We start from the raw sequence: 19,968 nt of genomic DNA, 5'->3' as shown, positions 1-19,968 counted from the left end.
ACCAGGAGTCACCTGTGAGCGGGGCCTGGAGGGAGGGGTTTGGGAGGTCGGGGAGAGTCCAAGACAAGGGCCCAGGCCCTGAGTGAGAGCAGTGCGGTGGGAGGCCGCACAGGGGAGAAGAGTAGGGGTGAGGCTGGGACCTTGGAGCCCTGGAGGGTTTCAAACAGAGTGACCGTCTAATCTGTGGACAGACTCACGCTGGCTGCCGAGAGCCTGCAGAGCTCCGGAGGGAGCAGGGTGAGGCGCTCCGCCAGGCAGGGGCCCCTCCCCACCCTCCCCCAGACCCAGGGTCCTTGCTCGCTCCACCCTCAGGCCCTGCCTGGGCCTCCTCTAGGTCTGAGGTCGCAGAAGGCCTGGAGTAGCTGCCGGACTGCAGACACTTGTCAAGTTTTCCGTTTCCAGAGAAATTCTGTGGACCCCACTGCCCTGTATCTGAGACAAGACAGCCACCCAGTGGTAATTTTTCTAAATTTTTTATTTTATAGCAATTGTCATGATAGAGAATAACACATTTAAAAACCTCCTCAGGGCCAAAGGATGCCAGAGTATTTACAAAGACATTGGGGGGGGGGGTGTCAATATATGTGGGGCTGGGGGGTCCCACCCAGGCCCTGAGCCTGGCTACGATGCCACCACAACTGTCCCATCGGCCACAGCGAGGGGCTCAGGGAGCATCGGTGGCCTTGAGGCTCTGCTCAGGGGCCTGGCAGACCCGCTAGCTAACTTGTGGCCCTGCCTCCTGCCCAGGGGGCTCCCCACACCCTACAGGCCAGCTCAGAGGGGCCTCTGGGAAGCACCAAAGGACAGGGGCCCTGCCCAGGGTGGGACAGAGACGTGGCGCACGCACACACACCTCACAGAGGAATAGCAAGGGGAGGATTTCTTTAAAGTTTTTTTTTTTCTAAGTCTTCATGTCTACGGTGTTACTTTTTGCTATTTATTTTTTGTTTCTTCGACAGTGACATAAACTGAGGTAAACATCTGTGACCAACACCTCTCCTAAGGGGCAAAGGGTCCCAACCAACCCGCAGCGCAGCCGGGGCAGCAGCGGCCACAGCGGAGCAGCCCTGGTTCCAGCCCTGCTGAGTCAGCGTCCCTGCCCCAGCTGTGCCCTGAAGATGCCGGGCTACACAACTACCGTCCCTTCCCAGCGCTAACATCCTAGCTACTAAGACGAGGATCTCAACAGAAGGAGGGAGAGGACGCACGCGAGGGACATCTACTTGGAATCTCGCTTCCTTGTTATTGCAGGAGACAGGATGTCGAAAGGCCTAAGGCAAAAGGAGAGGTGCCGGTGGTGGGCTCCGGGGTCCGGGGTCCGGGGTCCGGGGCAGTGGCGGGCCTTGGCCCTTGGTGAAAGAAGGGGTTTGCTACTTACCTGGCGTGTGGAGGCCCCGCTGCCTGCTGGCGAGGTGGGTCTTGAGGGCGCACACCGAGGGGTGGGGGCCAGGCCCTGGGGCAACCTGTTTGTAAACTGGACCCAGGCAGGGCAGGGGGACCTATAGCCCTTTTGTGCGGTGGGAATAAGGGGTGAATGGAGGGGGGCTCCAGGCCAGAGGGTGGTCGGGGCTCCTCTGGTCAGCCTGGCCGGTTACAGAGCCCCCTCAAATGGCCAGAAGGGACCCGGCAGGTGGGGCGCATGGTGGTGAATGGTGCACTGCCAGGCGGAGGGGGCAGCCTCACCGTGTTGAGGTTATTGCAGGTCCTGGGCCGCCGCAGCGGGCGGGCGATGAGGGAGCCCTGGGTGAGGCTGGGCTCCGCTCCGCTGTTGTGCTGCCTGGGGCCTGAACCAACCTGCAGGTGCCTCCTGGCGGATTCCCTGAGGGGGTGGTGAGAAGCAGGCCTGGCGCCCTCCGGCAGCTGCCCGGCAGGAGCCCTGGAGCAGGGAGGAGTTGCTGAGGCCTTGACGCAGTCACTCGACACACAAGGCTACACGCACACGTGTGCACTCTGCGCGCTCACACCGCACACACCCACGCCCTCCCGTTTCCCCGGCACCCGTTCTCACACCTGCAGCGCCACGCTCCAGGACCGGAAATGTGCGCCGTGGGGACAGGGTTGGCCGAGGCTGACCCAGCAGAGACCCAGGGGAATTTCTGGCACCCATCACCTCACCGCCAGCCAGGGCACTCTCTGGGCGGGGCAGCCAGGACTGGGGGGATCTGAGAGGTTCCCCGGGCCTGGGGAAGGTGTGGCGGGCAGGGGAGCTGGGCCCTGCCTTGGGCTCTACACTCACTCCCCTACCCTAGGGGCGCCGGGGTCCCTGCCCTGGGAGCCCTTCTGCCCTCTGAGGAGGAGGGTGAGGGCTACGGGACCTCCACCTGTCAGGTCTGGTGGCCCAAGGCAAGCTGCCCTCCTGCGATCAGCGTCCTCATCAGGAGAACGGGTGGGGAGGGGTCACTGGATTCCTAGGGCTGTGCCTGGGCACGGACTTTGCAACACCCAGACATTTGCTACATTTTGCAAGGGGCCGGCCTTTCCCCTCCAGCCTCCCAGGAGCCGGCAGGATGCAGCTGAGCAACACCCTGTTCCCAGCTCATTGTCCTCCTTCCAGCAGCGCCCAGGGTCCTCAGCCTCTTCTCTGCCCCATCACTCCTGTCCCTTTCTGTGCCCAGGGTGTGTAGGGGGCAGGAGGGCAGGCCTGGGGCGGGGCTGAGGGATGCTCTGCCAGGGGGTGCGAAGGGCCAGGGGCAACTAGTCGAGGTTCTGGGGTTCAGGGAGGTGTTGGGGAGTCCACCCGCAAGCTCCCTTGCTCCAGGTGTCAGGGGGGCCTCTGAACCCTCAGGTCTGTGGGGCTTGGCTCCTATGGGCCCCACAGGCCAGGCCAGAGGCCTTTGGTGTCTATCCCCAGCCCTTCAAACGATGGACGGGTGCCCGGGCTGCCGTCCTGCCTAGACTACTACTACTCCCTCCACCGCCGGGCTGGGCGGTGTGGCCACGGCCACGGCCACGGCCACTGGGCTCCAGCGCCCAGCCGGCTGCGTGCACAGGAACCAGCGCCCGGGCGAGGGCGGCAGGGCGGCTCAGACGCAGATCTCGATGGCCGTGGCCAGCACCACCTGCCCTTTGCTCTTGTCCGGGCGGCCGTCCGTCCTGCCAGGCGGGCCCGGGGGCGCCAGCCCAGCCTCGGGCACGGGCACGGGCACGGGCACGGGCCCGACAGCCGGGGGCGAGGGCCGGGAGCCGCTGCCGCTCTCGGTCAGCACCGTGCGCTTGAGCGGCCCGGGCGCTTCGAGGCGCAGCGGCCCGGCGGGCGGGCGGTCCCCCGGGGCCTTGCGGGCCCGGTGCGAGGGCCGGCGCCGCAGCTCGGACGTGAGCTCGTGCTTGAGGAAGCGGAAGACCTCCTTGGCCGGGCCGCGCCGCTCGGGCTCGAGCGCCAGCAGCCGCTGGAACATGCGCAGCGCCGGCTCGGTGAAGCGGCGCCACTGCGACGGCAGCCCCGGCAGGCGGCCGCGCTGCCAGCGCACGAACTCCTCGAAGAAGGCGTCGGCGCCCGAGGCCGCCTCCCACGGGAAGTTGCCGGTGAGCACGCAGAAGATGAGCACGCCGAAGGCCCACACGTCCACGCCCGTGTCCACGGCCAGCCCGTCGGCGCGGCCCGCCTGGCACACCTCGGGCGCCGTGTACGGGATGGTGCCGCTGACCCGCTTCACGCGGCAGCCCACGCGGCGCGTCATGCCGAAGTCGGCCAGCTTCACGCGGCGGCACTCGCGGTCGAACAGCAGCACGTTCTCGGGCTTGATGTCGCGGTGCACCAGCTGCCGCCCGTGCATGAAGTCCAGCGCCAGGCCCAGCTGCTGCACGCAGCGCTTCACCGTGTCCTCCGGGAGCCCCACCTGGGGGCGGGGGAGGGGGCGCGTTCAGGGCCGCCGGCCCCTCCCCCAACTCGGTCCCTCTCCTTCCACCTCCCGCCCACACCCCTCCCTTCCCCTCCCCTCCCCTCCCCTCCCCTCCGCCAGAGCTGCCACTCTGGTCCCACCCCCAGCCCGGGCCTGGCCGCTCCTGTGGCCCCGCCCATCCCCCCCACCAGCACCGGCCGCTCTCCCGCACCGACCAGGGCATCCCTGGTCCCTGTCTGGCCCTTTCCCAGTAACTGCAGCGACAGGCGGTACTGAGCACCTACCACGGGCCACCTGCTGTGTGAAGCACCCTATCTGTCCTGTCTCACCAACTCCACAGGGGCTCCTATTACGCCCCTTTCGAGGCTGGGAGAGACCTAGTCCAGCGGTTCTCAACCTGTGGGTCTCGACCCCTTTGGGGGTCGAACGACCCTTTCACAGGGGTCGCCTAAGACCATCGGAAAACACATATATTATTACATATTGTTTTTGTGATTCATCACTATGCTTTAATTATGTTCAATTTGTAACAATGAAAATACATCCTGAATATCAGATATTTACATTACAATTCATAACAGTAGCAAAATTACAGTTATGAAGTAGCCACGAAAATAATTTTATGGTTGGGGGTCACTACAACATGAGGAACTGTATTAAAGGGTCGCGGCATTAGGAAGGTTGAGAACCACTGACCTAGTTACTGATCAGTAGGCAGCAGAGCAGATTCAAACCTGGCACGGCCAGCAGCAAAGCCGGTGCCGGGAACCCTCCTGCTTCCCCACTCCGCAGCTTCTCTGGGGAGCCTCTGCGGCCTCCCCTTCGGTGCCTCCACCTGGTCCCTTGCAGCTGCAGAGGCCGCTGCTGTTGGCCTTCATCCATCACTCTAGCTGCTCCTTCCAGTGCTCATCTCAGTCTGTCATCTGGCTTATTGCCAAGTGTCTGTGTCCCCGACGAGGACCAGGACGGGACCTTGGTCTTGTTCACTGTGGATCCCCTGCCCTCCCAGCAGTGGCTCAGTAAATACTCATGGAGTAAATGAGTGGCCTGACTCCTCCCAACCCACACTCTGGGGCCCTGGAGACCGACTCCCCTCCCTCAGCCACTGCCCCAAGTACCTGCGGAGGAATGATGTCGAACAGGTCCCCAGCAGGCGCATACTCCTGGGCAAAGACGTAGCAGTCCTCGGTCTCAAACACCACGTCAAAGACCTTGATAATGAAGGGGCTGGAGGAGAGGCTGTTGGTGATGCTCACCTCCCGCAGGAAGTTCTTCAGCTTGGTTTTGCTCTTGTTCACAAATTTCAGCGCCATTTTCATGCCTGGCAGGGCAACAGTGGTGAAGGCCCCCGCTCCTGCCCTCCTGCACTTGACACCACCCATGCCTGTCTGCACAGCCTGTCCCAGGCACAAGGCACAGTGGGGTCCCAGAGGGCAGACCCAGCGAAGGGAAAGCACTTGCCAAAGGCCGTGCAGCAAGTCAGGGCTCGAGCTGGGTCCTCTGCACCCAGCCTGCAGCTGTCCCACCCTTTCATTTTCCTCCTGACATACTAGACCTACTTAGCGCGTTTGTCTACCCCAACAAGAACACAACTTCCCAAGAGCAGGGACCTTTGTTTTGTTTATTGCTATATCTCCAGTGCCTACAGGAGTCTGGTGCACAGTAGGTGCTCAACAAATGTTTGTTTAATGGATGAATGAATGAGAAGGAATTAAACACAGGGAGGTGAGGGCCTGCAAGGCACATACTAGTATCTCTGACTGTGTGCTTGGGCAGGCACCTGTGTATCCACAGAGCACTTGCCTTGCCTTCAGCAATTCACATTCACAACTGAGTCCTCACAGTGATCCTATGAGCTGGGCACTAATGCTACCCCATTTTACAGAGGATGAAACCTAGGCACAGAGAGGTTAAGTCACATGCCTAAGGTCACACAGCAAGCAGGTGGCGAAACTCAGGTGACCTCATGTCCAGTGATCTTCCTGTTGCCTTCAGTCGGCATAGACCCCCTGCCCCAGGTGTGTGCAAATGTGGGAGCTCATGCAGACCCCATCTGCGACTGAGTGGGCACTGCTGTGAGCCTACAGTGTGGGAGGCAGCAAGTGCTGTGGTTAAGTGAGAAGGCTCTGGGCCTGAGGACTAGGGCCTCATCCTAGCTCAAACCCTCTGCATGGCCTTGACGGAAACTCTCTGAGGAATGGAGCTTGCCACGCTGTTCTCACAGGGTCATCACCCACCCTCCTCAAAGCAGGTACCCTGTTCTGGAGGACCCACAGTCTGTCCATCTCCCTGGGGTCAGCTATCACTGATATGTTGGTGATTCTCCCAACACCACCACCAGTCCTGACCTTGACCTCCTCCTGAGCTCCAGATGTCCTGGGGTGCATCCTCTTGGTTGTCCCAAAGGCATCTCCAGATTCCTTTGTCCCATCTGCCTGTTCCTCTCCTCCCCGGGCCACTCAGGCTGCATCCTCTTCACCTGGACCACTGCCTCTCCTCCCTGCTAGCCTCCTGGCCCCCGCAGAGAGCACCTGAGAGCCCCAGCTAAGTCCCCACCCAAGCATGAAACCAGCCGCCTTACAGATACTCACCTGTGCCCTTGTGGGCCACCAGGTCAACCTTCCCATAGGTGCCTTTACCCAGCTCCCGCACCAGTTCGTAGTGCTTGGTGACATCGCTAGCAGCCAGGGTGCGGAGGGTCAGGGCCTGCATGTCTTCAGTGAGGAGGGGCACGCCTGCCCCCAGCCCAAGGGCCGTCCCTGGCCCACAGCAGGGCAGAGCGCGGGGTGGCTCGGGCTCTGGGCAGCCCACGCTCATCTTCTCCCTGTTGTGGGGGGTGTGGCATCAGGTCAGGCCCCATTCCCCACCTACCTTTTCCCTCCCCAGCACCTAGAACCCCTGGAGGCCAGATGCCAGGCCCAGGATGACCACAATGGGCAACAAGCATCTTTGCTGCATTACCTTCCCCAACGCTTCTGGACCAGCTGAGCTGGCACCCCCCAGAGACAGTCACTGCCCCCGGCCCCCACTTGGGTACTGCCAGCCTATTTGTCTCCTGCTGTCATCCAGACCCAGTGTCAGGGATGGTACTGACACAAAGACATGCCATAACTCCCTCAGAGCAGCTGGAGGTGACCTCCAAAAGTGGTTTGCTATTCAGCTGACCCAGAAAACCCCACAAAATCATGCAAATCAAGAGGTTCAAATCTTCATGTTCACTCTACAGAAGCAATGTGTGCCATTCATCGTTACAATGATGGAGCTGGTAGGTGTGCCCTGGCCAAAGAGTGGGGCTGGACACGGGGCCGGTGGCCAAAACGGAGTGCTGAATTTTTGCTGCATGTGCTTAAGAATGCAGAGAGTAATGCAGAGCAAAAGGGTTCAGATACAGATTATCTGGTCATCGAGCACATCCAGGTGAACAAAGCCGCCAAGATGCGGGCAGAACGTACAGAGCTCACGGCGGGTTAACCCGCATGAGCTCTCCCTGCCGCACTGAGAGGACCCTGCCGAGAAAGGGCAGGCGGCTCCTACACCAGTGGAGGAGGAGTGCACAGGAGAAAAAGATGTCCCAGAAGGAATGGAAGGAACAAAAGCTTCCGGCCCCGCAATAAATTCAGCATCAAATAAATAGTAAAAGAGAGAGAGAGAGGAAGGCACGCCAAGGACGGAGTTCACAGAAGTGGTCCCATTCACAGTGCTGATCAGCAGCTGCCCTCGGCCGGTGCCACAGAGCCCTGGGGACACTGCACTGGACACAGGTAAGAATCCTGCCTCGTGGGACTTACCTTCCGGGAGATGGGTAATACACCTGGTGAACAGATGAAGTATATATTACGAGAAAAGGGGATATGGGCTGTAGACAAAAATAAGGCAGGAGTGGGGAAGGCCAGGTCTGAGGGCAGAGGTCATGTTATCAAATACGTCAGCCACAGTCTCAGAACACTCTGGCAGATGGTGCAGATATGGCCACACACCCACCACAGCTTATAATCCCTCCGCCACCACAGATGACAGCACAGCCAGCTGAGGTACACAGAGCCACAGCGGGAGCCCCAGGACCCTGCCTGGGCCCGACATGAGGACAGAGCGCCTGTTCCACAGACGCGCCCTCCCCCACTTCCACTGACCCCTTCAGTGTCCACAAAGCTGGGCATGCCCACCCCCCAGAGGTACAGGTTGTCTCCAGATGGTGTTGGGGGCCGAGAGCTGCAGTGGGGAGTCCAGGCCTGGGTGACAGTGAATCCTTCTGGGCCTGCATTTCTTTTTTTTTTTTTAAATATATTTTAGTGATTTTTTTACAGAGAGGAAGAGGGATAGAGAGTTAGAAACATTGATGAGAGAGAAACATCGATCAGCTACCTCCTGAACACCCACTACTAGGGATGTGCCCACAACCAAGGTACATGCCCTTGACCGGAATCGAACCTGGGACCTTTCAGTCCGCAGGCCGACGCTCTATCCACTGAGCCAGACCGGTTACGGCAGGGCCTGCATTTCTTGTCTGATGGGGGGAGGACTAGACTGGGGAGCTGGATGTGCAGCAGCAGGAGCGGCCGGCACTGCACTCTCGGTGCTGACAGGAGTCTGCCTCTTCAGAGCTTCCTCTGCTCCCCCCACGCCTCTCGACCTCCATCCCAGGTGTGCCACCCAACACCCTCACAGCCACCCTTTGCAAGACCACCCATGGCTGAGAGAAAGCACAGACTTGGAGCCAGACGGCTGGCTTTGAACCCCAGCTCTCGCTAGCTGGTTGGCCTTGGGCAAGTGACTTCATCTCTCTGTGCCTCAGTTTCCATCTATAAGGAGGATGAGTCCCTTCTCCCTCTGGGCTGTTGTGAGGATCAAGGAGTTAACAGCCGTGAAGTGCTTGGTGTCTGGCCCACAGAGTGCTCTCTGTGAGGTGTGCGGGTTCAGTAGAATCTACATTCTCTCTGGCTGCGCTCGACCAGCGGCTGGGAGCAGGGCGAGTTCACCGTGGGCCGGGCATCCTCACCCCGGCTCAGCCGCTCTCCTAGACCCAAACCCTCCTCTGCTCTCCCCTTCCCTCTGCACGACCCAGCCTCCCACTTCACAGGGAGGAGGAACATCAGGAGGGAACTTCCTGGCCTCCCACCCAGCCCCATCTGCAGTCTCCCAGCTGGCTGGGAGCTGGGGGCCCTCCTCCCTCCTCAGCTTGGCTCCCACCCTTCCTCCTCAGGATCCTGCCCCCCTATCCAGCCCCCCCTCCTCCATTCATGAATAAGCCTGTTCCAATAGAAGCTTCCCCTGCCCACTGCTTTTCCTCTCCTACTTCTCTCAGCCTGAACATATGCCAGGAGTCCATCTGAAATGCCACACGGATGCCCTCAGTGTCTCTAGCCCATGTCAGACCCCCAGAGGGGGGGATGGTGGCAGGCCCCCAGAGACCCAATCCTGTCGCCTCCCTCTACCCCCCTCAGTGTGGTGAACCCGACCCGGCCATACACCGTCACCACGTCTCTGCAATCCCAGCGCCTGGCTGGATAGCACCGGGCCCTCTGGCTGCAGTCACCAGATGGTGTTGGGGCAGAGACTGCAGTGGGAGCTGGGCTAACGTGGGTGCTATCTCCCACCATAGTCTTCCCTGGTTTCAGGGCTGGAAGGGGTCAGCTCTCCCACCCCCCTGTCAACATCCACCCCGCCTGGTGGAGGATCCCGGGGACAGCGAGTCGCTGGCTCTGATGCAGCGGGAACAGTGAGGCCGCCTTCTGTGGAGTGTGGGGCTCTCCCCAGGGGTGCTGATGAGCACACGCCCTCTGCTGCCCACTAGGGAGACCCACTGGGCTGACCCACTTCTCCTGAACTGTGTGGACCCCCCAGGGCTGCTGAGGTGGGTGGGCCCGTGTGCAGGCACATGTTCACACGTGTGCAATGCTCCCACTTCGGGCTGCGTCCACATCACTGGGGAGCTTGACGGGCAGCTGCAAGGTGCTAGGAGCCCTTCTTTGCTCCCTCCTGCAGAGTCTGCTGGTGCCTGGCTCCTCCCTGCTACTCTGGCCTCAGAGTTGCCCTGGGTGGGCACCAGGCTGGGTCAGGGGCACAGCCACAGAGTGGATTTTAGCCCCACCATTTGCCCCCTCACCCCAGGTCCAGTTCATGCTGACCACTGCCCTGCGCCGCCTCTCTCCAGCTTGAATGTCTCTCTGCAGCCTCTTCCACATTCCTGCTACCTGCCTTCACGCCCCCCCTCTTACCCGCCCCCCCCCCCCCCCCCCCGCCAGCTCCTGGGTCTCAGAACGCTCAGGTCCCACTCCTCCAAGAAGCCTTCCCTCCTGCCCCATTCCCATTCCTGTCTCTTCGGATCCCAGGATTCAGACAGGGTATGTCTCTCTCAGGACCCTGAGTATCTTGGGGTGTCTCAGCTGTTCCTTGCCTGTCCGCATCAATAGGCCTGAGCGCCCGAGGGGCTGGGGCTACATCAGATTAAACTCTATCTATGGCTTGGTTCCTAGGGTCCAGTTTTGGGGGTCGCCTTCCTTGCCCATCTCCCTGTCCCTTCAGGCCTGTTCCCTGCAAGGTGTCATCAGGAGACAAGGAATGAATCCACACACGGTCCCTGCTGCTGCGTCATCCCCCCAGGTACTCACTGCCTCTGACCCACTTACTGCCCACGTGACTTCAGAGGTGCGGTGGGGAGTGATGGAACCTGCACGGGCCTTGGGGCTCAGCAGCCTTGGCCTTGACCCTAATGTGCACCACTTTTCAGCTGGGTGACCTTGAGCAAGTCACACTGCTTCTCTGGGCCTCGGCTTCCACATCCAGATGATGAAGAAAATAATAATGACAACAGCAGCAGCAGCTGCGAACATTCAGATTTACTTACTACGTGTCAGGCCCCGTTCTAAGGATGACCTCCCTCCCTCCCTGTTCCACGAGGTGGGTATTATTACCCCTCCTCTTAGGGGTGAGGGGAGTGAGGCACAGAGACTCGCCTGACCAAGGTCATACAGCTAGTGCTGGGGGGGCTCCCAAGTCAGGAAGCGGGAGCACCTCTGGCCCCTCAGTATCCAGGCGAGGAAAGTGAGGCCTGGAAGAGGGCAGAGCCTGGCCAAGGGCGCGCCCACACTCACTCAGCTTCTGTGGACAGCGGACTGGTGCCGGCACTGGTCCAGGAGCTCACATGCATCACCCCCTTAGTCCGCACAGCAGTGTAGGCAGAAGGGACCAGCTCCTTTCTTCGGGGGACACTGAGGCCGGAGGCATTCGCCTGGCATCAGTGGGACCTTCCCCCAAGTTTTACCTCCACCATCGTCACTGCCTCCGCTCTACGGAGCAGCTGCGAGCTGCCTGGCCCAGGCAGTGGGGCTGCTGGCCGCACCGGTGTAGTTGGCACTGCATCTGTCCACTCTCAAGCTGACTGTGCTGCCCCGGGGCCCACATGACTGGCACCTCAACGCATGTCCTCACCGGCCCCAAGGGAAGCCCTCGGCTTCCATCTGTGCTGCTGAAGGCAGGAGGGTGTCAGCCCCTCTTCCTGGCAGCAGTCTGGGCTCTGACCACAAAAGCTCTGGTCCTATGGGCTGGGCCTTCCTCCACCTGCGGGGAGGGCCACAGAGTCGGGCTAGGGTTTCCCAAACCAGAGGCAAGATGGAACCACTACCACTTCCTGTTGGCAGGTGGCTCGAGCTGGGTGCCCCATGAAAACTACACCGGATGCATAACCCCACTCAGGCCTACTTTCCATCCCCTGCCCCCTCGTGCACACACAGTGCAGCTTGGCAAAACCTCACCAAGTCCTCACAAGTAACCTGAGAAGGAGGGCAACACACTTCCTATTTCCTAAAAACAGCTTGAGCAGCCCTGGCCAGTTTGATTCAGTGGATAGAGGGTCAGCCTGCGGACCGAAGGGTCCCCAGTTCGATTCTGGTCAAGGGCACGTACCTTGGTTGCAGGCTCCTCCCCGGCCCGGGCCCTGCTCAAGGCACGTGCAGGAGGCAACCAATCGGTGTGTTTCTCTCTGACATTCCCTCTCTCTAAATCAAGGAAAAAAATATCCTTGGGTGAGGATTAAAAAAACACATACAAAAAACCCACCCAGCTTGAGTATAACTTACATATCAAAAAATTCCCCTGAAGTGTACAATTTAATGATTTTAGTAAATGTATAGAGCTGTACAGCCAGGCCACACTGAGCGATAATTTCTATTTTATGAAGAACGGGGCCCAAGAGTTTGACTTATTATGGTTACAGCAAAGATAGCCAACTGTCCACCAACTCTGCTTTGTCTCCTATAATACAGAGCGTTGCTGGCAGGCAGCTGTGGGCACTACACCTCTCACCTCCCTCGTGTCCAGTTGTGGTCACTGGACTTGATTTCCTCGATGAGATGAGAACAGAAATGATGTGTGTGTCACAGCTAGGCTAGGACTTTTAAGAATGGTTCATGTCTTTATTCTCTCTTCTTCTTTTAAAAAGCATTTTTATTCATTTATTTTTTTTAGAGAGAGAAACATCAAAATAGCTGCCTCCAGCATGCCCCTTACCAAGGATCGAGCCCATAACCTGGGCACAGGCCCTGACCAGGAATCGAACCAGCAACCTTTCAGGGCAGAGGTCAATGCCCAACCAACTGAGCCACACAGGCCAGGGCTCTCTATTCTCTCTTCTGCATGCTGACTTGATGCGGAGGACTCTAAGACCCTGAAAGATGGTGGATCTACAAGATAGGAAGAGCCTTAGGTCCCTGGGTGTGGGAGGGTTACCCACTCGGCATCTTACACGAGCCAGAAGTAAACTTCTATTGTGTTAGGCTGCTGAGATATGGGGGTCTATTTGTTATAGAAGCTAGCATTATCCTAATTCAAGGCTTATGAAGCAAGTGAGCAAAAGAGTAGGACTTGGACCTCAGTGTGCCTGACTGCCTGGAGTGTGGCCAGAGAAGGTAATCTTGATGGTGACAACACTGGCAACCAAATGGTAAGAATGCAGTTACAGGAGTAGGTGGAAGGCGAGCAGCCTGTAAAGAGAAGGGGGCCTGTCCTTATCCTGAGAGAAAAATAATACTGGCTAATATTTATTTTTTTATATCTTTATTGATTTCAGAGAGGAAAGGAGAGGGAGAGAGATAGAAACATCGATGAGAGAATCATTGATCGGCTGCCTCCTACACGCCCCCCTCCTGGGGATCGAGCCAGCAACCTGGGCATGTGCCCCAACCAGGAATCGAACCATGACCTGTCAACACTCAACCACTGAGCCAAACCGGCCAGGCCTGGCTAATATTTATTGAGCATTTACCATTTGCCAGATGCTGTGCTAACACTATGGATTAAATTATTAACAATCACGAGTCTAGGAGGTAGGAGCTAGCTACTGTTATCCCCATTTTACAGGAAAGAATACTGAGGTACAGGCGGGCTAAATAACTTGCCAACAGTTAACTATTAGCACAGCTGGGATTTGAACTCAGGCCATCAGGCTTCAGATCCCATATACTGTGTCCTTCGAGACCCCTGAAGGCAGACCCAGGCAGACAGCAATTCAAAGATGAAGTCACAGCAGGGAGGAAGTGGGGCGGCGGGGAGGCAGACCCTGCGTGTGCGTCTATCTGGGAATCAGTGGAAGGCAAAGTCGGACTAAGTGATATCAGTCAGGCCTTTCTCACTCTCACTCGGGGATTCTAAGATTCTGGGTCCCTGGGCTATAAGCACAGGCACCCCCCAGGGGTATCCTTAACAAAGCCCTCACCTGGAAAGATGCCATTGAGTGGATGGCTGTTTGGGTGGGTCACCTCTCTGGGTCGATATTATTATTAAAGTAAGTCCCTGTGAAAAAGCAGCTACCAGATGGGATTTCAGGTGCTGAGGGGGACAGGGAACCCCTCCGCCCGCCCTCGCCTGCTTCACTTGTGTTCCCCTGTAAAGCCAGAGGCTGCAGCTTCACTCCTTAGCCTGCATGTCTGAATCAGCTCCCCACACCCCCGCACTCTCCCCTCGCCTGCCTCCAGGTTCCTCCCCTCCAGCCCCCTCTCCTATACATGCGATCAAATGAATTTTCTGAAGAGCAGATTGGATCTGACTCTTGCCTAGCTCACGCACTTCAGTGGTTTCTTTTTTAAATTTATTTTTTGTTGACAGTATTACAGATGACCCCGATTCCCCCGACACCCACCGCCTTGGCCCCCTTCAGTGGTTTTGTGAATGGGCCTGTGATGTTTTTCCCTGCTTGGCACCAATTTCTTTCTTCAGGGAAGGGCCTTTCTCAGCCCTTGTGGTTCAGTAGGGTTGTCTCCACCCAGACCTGGCCGACCAGCGGATCATCCCATCCACCAGGTCACTGCGGCTCTAAGCACCTGGGTCAGGCATGTCTATAGCCAGTTATACTCCTGATGTTTGTTTCATGAGTCAAAACGTTTCCCTTTCCCATAAGCAGGTCTGAGTTGAGTTTATGTAACTTGCAACTTGGAGACTACAGAGGAGCATACATACTCGAGCCCAGGCACTGCTTAGGTGCTAACATGAGGCAAGCAGGTCCAAGCGATGTATCAGATCTGGGGGTAAGCTTACCAATCAGGAAGGCAGGTAAAATAGGCCTTAGCTAACCTGCAGCCAGGAGGGCCATGGTCAGTGCTCCAGCTTTTCCAGAGGGCACGGGCAGGAGGGATTCGGGTGGCTTCCTGGAGGAGGTGCCACCGGAATGAGCCTTGAAGGGGGTTAACAATTCATCAAGAAACCCGAGAGCTCCCTGAAAGCAAGCCCCATGCCTTAATCATCTTGCTATTTCTAACACTTAGTCAGGGCGTGACAAACGCTGGGTGAATAATTCTTTAAGTGTTTGGGAAGTTGTAACTTTTTATATCTTGGCTTTCCTGTATGCGATCCTACAGGAACAAAGCTATTTTCCTAGGGGCCTGCATGAGGTATCATTAGCCCCATTTTACAGATGCGGAGGTTGATGGCCAGAAGAGAACAGTGGTTTGCTGAAAATCACATAGAAGGCCAGTGGCAGGGCTGGGCTAGAGGCCAGGGAGTCTGCAGGACAAGGTGCTGCCTCCCTCTAACCCAGCCGTGGGCAAACTACGGCCCGTGGGCCGAATCCGGCCCGTTTGAAATGAATAAAACTAAAAAAAAAAAAGACCGTACCCTTTTATGTAATGATGTTTACTTTGAATTTATATTAGTTCACACAAACACTCCATCCATGCTTTTGTTCCGGCCCTCCGGTCCAGTTTAAGAACCCATTGTGGCCCTCGAGTCAAAAAGTTTGCCCACCCCTGCTCTAACCCCAGCCCCAAGCACAGCAGACATGGAGGAAAGTGATAATAACAGCTGGCACTTAGGGAACGCCTGTCACGTGACAACTGCTTCACGTAAATGATCTCACCTGATCCTCACGACATCCTGACACAGGGACTATTAATCATCCCAATTTACAGATGAGGAGACTGAGGCACGAGATCAAGATTATCCAGTAACAGAGCCAGGATTCAAATCCAGGCATCACCACTCCAGTGTCAAAAGTTTAACCACTATGCTTTACTGTCTCTAAAATAATAGAGTAAAATTATCATCTATTTTCTCAACATGCCAATGCTTTACATTGCTGCTGCCATTCAATCTTCATTTTACGGATAAGGATGCTGAAGCCCAAAGGGGTTAAGCAACTTGCTCAAGATCACACTCAGCCAGTGAGGGTCAGAGCCAGGGATTGAACCTTGAACTTCCTCTGCTTTATCTCCTTCTCTGCACTTGGTCTATGGTTTGCAGCCCAGGCCTCCCGGTAGTCCCATTGTCTTCAGCACCACAGGCGTGGACAGCACCCAAACAGGCCCAGCACCAAGTGCAAGGCCAGGGGAGGCCTGAGGAGGGGAGGCAGCCAGGATGGAGAACTGCTGCAGAGTGTAACCCAGGCCCCCAGGGCTGGAAAGGCTGGACACAACCCAAGTGTCAATCAGCAGATTTGGTTAAATAAATGGCAATACGTCCATCCATACCTTTCCAGTGGCCCTTGAACATGCTTGAGCCAGAGGGACTTTGGAGATCATGTGACCCAGCTCACAAATTTCCCAGGTGAGGACACCAAGAGGAAGAACTGGGACTGTCCCAAGACTGAGCAATAGAAACTGGGAACAAGTTCTTCCCACTGCCCTCCCTACCAGGCTTGGCTTCTGGCTCTGCTCTCAGCCTTCCCTTCCCAGCCCTCCCCTGAGGCACATCCTTGGTGGTGATTAACAGCCTGTGGCCTGTCCACTGCACCTGGCGCCCTATGGGGCAGTGAGAGCCCCAGCCTCACCACTCCCAGCCTACCTGTGGCAGCCTCTGTGGGTGTGGGAGGAGGCATGGATGGGCCTGTTGCCTGTGTGAGGTGGGCAGCCCAACACTCAGTGGTAGCAACAGAAGTGGAGGGCGAAGGGCAGGATAGGCACCCGCCACTGGCTGCTGGGCCAGGGCCCTTGGCGGGGTGTCCATCAGTGGACAGGTGGTGGCCACTGGAGAGATGGTTGGGGGAGCAGAGGCTCCCTGAAAAGAGCCCTTCCCTAGCCACAGCCCTCACCTCTTCCTCCTTCCCTGAGCCCCTATGGAGGGATGGAACGGGGGATGTAGCCTATCTTGGGAGCCCAGACCCCAGATTCAGGCATTCCTGGGTGGACCCAGGTCACCACTGTTCCTTGCCATGAAGCTTGAGGTAAGTCACTTACTCTCCCTATGCCCCCATTTTCTTACCAGTAGAAAAGGGATACTAATGGTACAGATTTAAGTATTAATAACAACCAACATTTATGAAACACTCAGAGTCTAAGCACTTTACATATATTGACTCACTTAACTTCACAACTGTCTTATTCCCACTAGAGTATATACCTTACAGTTCAGGAAACCGAGACTCAGAGAAGGGAGATTAAGTGACGTGTCCAGTGTCGCACAGCTCCACATGGCTCAGAGAGACCGCCTGGCTCCAGAACGCTCAGTGCGGATTTGTTGAGCACCTACAATGTGCCTGGCACTGCTCTCAGATCTGCAATACATGCATGAGCCAAGCACACAGCCCTGCTCTCCAGGAGCTTATGCTCTAGCCTGGAGGCAGACGGTAACAAAGAAGGTGAGATGTGTGTCATTCCCAGTGTAGGGAATAAAACTGTACGCGGGGTCAGGAAAGGCCCTACTGGGAACGCTGCGCGTGTGGATACTGTGGTGGGAGAGCCTTCCTGGCAGAGGCAGGGGGACCGTGCCTGGTGCTCTCGGGGAGCAGTGAGGAGGCCAGCATGGGTGCAGGGTGGCGGGTAAGGGGTAGGGGCAGGAGGTGAGGATAGAGGTAAAAAGGGAATGGCAATGCACTGGGCCTCGGAGGTCAGAGCCAGGACCTGCCTTTCGCTCTGAGTGAGATGCACGCCAAACTCTGGACCTGAGCAAGCCCTTCCTGAAGCCATCTGTGTGCCAGGCCCTGAGAGATGGAGACAACATGACTCCACCACTCTCCCTGGAGTGAGGCTGAGGGAAGAGGTGAGGGAAGCCTGGGCTTCTGAGTCCCGGGTGCAGATTCCTCCATCCGCAGCTCCCACCTGCGGCGGCCCCACATGAGCAGAGGTGTCGGGGCAGGAAAGCTGATCAACAGATATGCCCGGGACTGCAGCGGGAGCCCAGGGTAGGTCCTGTTCGGTCTTTCTGACAGGTCTTGCCCTGTAGACTGTGAGTGAATGAGGGAAAAGTGGGCAGAATCTTCCCTAAGTTCTAGATAGGAAACCCCGAGTAAAGACCTTCACTCCTGAGCCTCTATTTTTTTTTGTTTGTTTGTTTTTTTTGTCTATAAAAGTGGGGCTGCCCTGGCCGGTGTGGCTCAGTTGGTTGGAGTGTCATCCCCATACACTAAAAGGTGGCAGGTTTAATTCCTAGTCAGGTTGTGGGTTTGATCCCCAGTCGGGCAGGAACAGGAGGCAACTGATTGATGTTTCGCTCTCTCTCAAATCAATAAAATAAAAAAGTGGCATTAACATTCCCTTCTGCTCAGGGCTTTTGAGAACTAATATTAAGAGCAAACCCTTAGTGGATACTCAGTGCCATGCATAACACTTTACACACATTCATTCAGTTAATCCTCACTGTGACCCTACAAGGTAGGTACAGTACCATCCACATTTTTAAAAAATATATATATTTTATTGATTTTTTACAGAGAGGAAGGGAGAGGGATGGAGAGTTAGAAACATCGATGAGAGAGAAACATCGATCAGCTGCCTCCTGCACACCCCCTACTGGGGATGTGCCTGCAACCAAGGTACATGCCCTCGACTGGAATCGAACCCGGGATCCTTCAGTCTGCAGGCCAACGCTCTATCCACTGAGTCAAACTGGTTAGGGCCCATCCACCTTTTTTGTAGATGAGGGATCTGAGGCTCAGAGAGGTTAAGCACCTGGCACAAGGTCACACAGCAGGATCTAGAGATGGTACTTTTTACCACTAAACCATGTTAAATGTGGGCCCGCTGCTCCTCCAGGAGACACAGGGTCGGAGCTGGCAGGCACAAGGATCTCCCTGCTATGGCAGGACTGCCCTGGGGCGGGGATTTCTGCTGGGTCCTGACCAGGAGGAGGCGGCGACCCTGTTCTGTGTAGCCTACACCCCAGCCCCCCAGGGCCATCCCAATACCCAGAGGCATTGAGGACATTCTCTGCCTCTCCCAGGACTGTGAAAGCCAAGGGAGGAGAGCCGGTGTGGTGGGCAGCGACTTCCCCTGGCCAGACCAGCTCATTTGTATATCCCGCAGCGTGTGGCAGAAGTAATGAGAAAAGTTAAGCAGCCGGCACTGCTATGCGTGCTTTACCTGTAAGGGGTTCTTTAATCCTCCCTACAACCCTAGGGAATAGGAGCAGTTATTATTCCCATTCCACATAAGGAGAAACTGAGGCACAGAAGACAACTGCCTTGTCCAAGGTCATGTCGTCAGTGAACGGTGGAGGTAGGATTCAAACCCAGGCAGTTTGCAGCCAGTTTCACACAAACCTCTGGGGGCTCAGAGCTGGGCTCAAATCCCCACTCTGGGTTAATGCTGTTTTCAGCACTAAGTGAGAAAGCGATGGCTGGTGCTGGGCATGGAGTACTTGACATTGAAAAAATGCTCCCCTGCTTCCTTCCAACCTGAATATTACTTGGCTCCCAGAGTGGGGGCTGAACTGAGAGTCTGGACCTGTTCCACCTCCAGACTGTGGCCAGGCTGCGGTGGGGACTGGGAAAGGTGGGTGGATAGGAGAGGGGAGTGGGCTTTAACTGGCCCCTCCAGGCCCCACTGCCTCAGCTTCCTGAGGCCAGAGGAGTAGGGGAGGGAGGGGGTAGTTTGGGGAAAACCCTGAGTCTATTGGGGATGCTGATCCAGGCTCTGGCCTGAGGCCCAGCTGCCTAGGGCAGAAAGCCTGGGGACAAGCCAGGCAGGCGAAGCACCTGGACAACAGAGCTGGGAAGAAAGAGGGCCTCAACTACAGAACTAGGGCCAGGCCACCCTCCAGCAGAGCCAGGGGCCAAGGTACTGGGAGGGCCCTCACAGGCCCTCAGGCTTGAACCCCAGCCCACTGCACCTGGACTCCTCCCTGCTCTAAAGCACCACACAGCACTGCCTGCCTCTCAAACACCAAAGCCCTATGGCGGCCCCAGACAGGCTGTAGTAAAAGTAAGGTGGTTACCGAGGCGTAGTCTCCCACCTGCCAGTGCAACTGTAACTAAGAGCCAATAGTTACTGAGCACTTTTCATGTGCTGGACCAGGTCCTAGGCCAGGGGTGGGCAAACTTTTTGACTCGAGGGCCACAATGGGTTCTTAAACTGGACCGGAGGGCCAGAACAAAAGCATGGATGGAGTGTTTGTGTGAACTAATATAAATTCAAAGTAAACATCATTACATAAAAGGGTACGGTCTTTTTTTTTTTTAGTTTTATTCATTTCAAACGGCCGGCCAGCGGGCCGTAGTTTGCCCACGGCTGTCCTAGGCCCTTTGCATGCTTTAACTCACTCGCCCCGATGACCCTGAGGCAGGCATTATCCTTGTTTTCCACAGGATTAAACCAAGCTCAGAGAGGTTAAATGACTTGCCTAAGGTCACACAGCAGCTAAGTGGGATTCAAACCCAGGCAAGGTCTAGAGCAGCCGTGGGCAAACTAGGGCCCGCAGGCCGGATCCGGCC

The 19,968-nt window shown here is 56.9% G+C and overlaps 1 protein-coding gene across 3 annotated transcripts in view; it reads right to left on the bottom strand.

Annotated features, from left to right (window-relative positions):
• Window positions 1-460: 460 nt before the first annotated feature.
• The window catches only part of SBK1 (SH3 domain binding kinase 1), a 56,351-nt gene continuing 36,843 nt past the window's right edge, over window positions 461-19,968 (bottom strand). For 2 of the 3 annotated variants that reach the window (XM_070413433.1, XM_070413432.1), the window contains exons 2-4: window positions 6,431-6,663; window positions 4,958-5,160; window positions 461-3,836 (exon numbers count right to left, since the gene is read on the bottom strand). In XM_070413433.1, the coding sequence (XP_070269534.1) occupies window positions 3,024-3,836; window positions 4,958-5,160; window positions 6,431-6,656 (1,242 nt within the window). In that variant the 5' untranslated portion in view covers window positions 6,657-6,663 and the 3' untranslated portion in view covers window positions 461-3,023. The remainder of the gene's footprint in view (window positions 3,837-4,957; window positions 5,161-6,430; window positions 6,664-19,968) is intronic. The other variant, XR_011471290.1, reaches the window with a different exon arrangement.

Source organism: Myotis yumanensis, unplaced genomic scaffold (genome assembly GCF_028538775.1).
Source record: "Myotis yumanensis isolate MYYU_CA2020_CCGP unplaced genomic scaffold, mMyoYum1.0.hap1 SCAF_4, whole genome shotgun sequence".
NCBI lineage: Eukaryota > Metazoa > Chordata > Mammalia > Chiroptera > Vespertilionidae > Myotis > Myotis yumanensis.
This window is presented reverse-complemented; position numbering and strand designations above follow the sequence as displayed.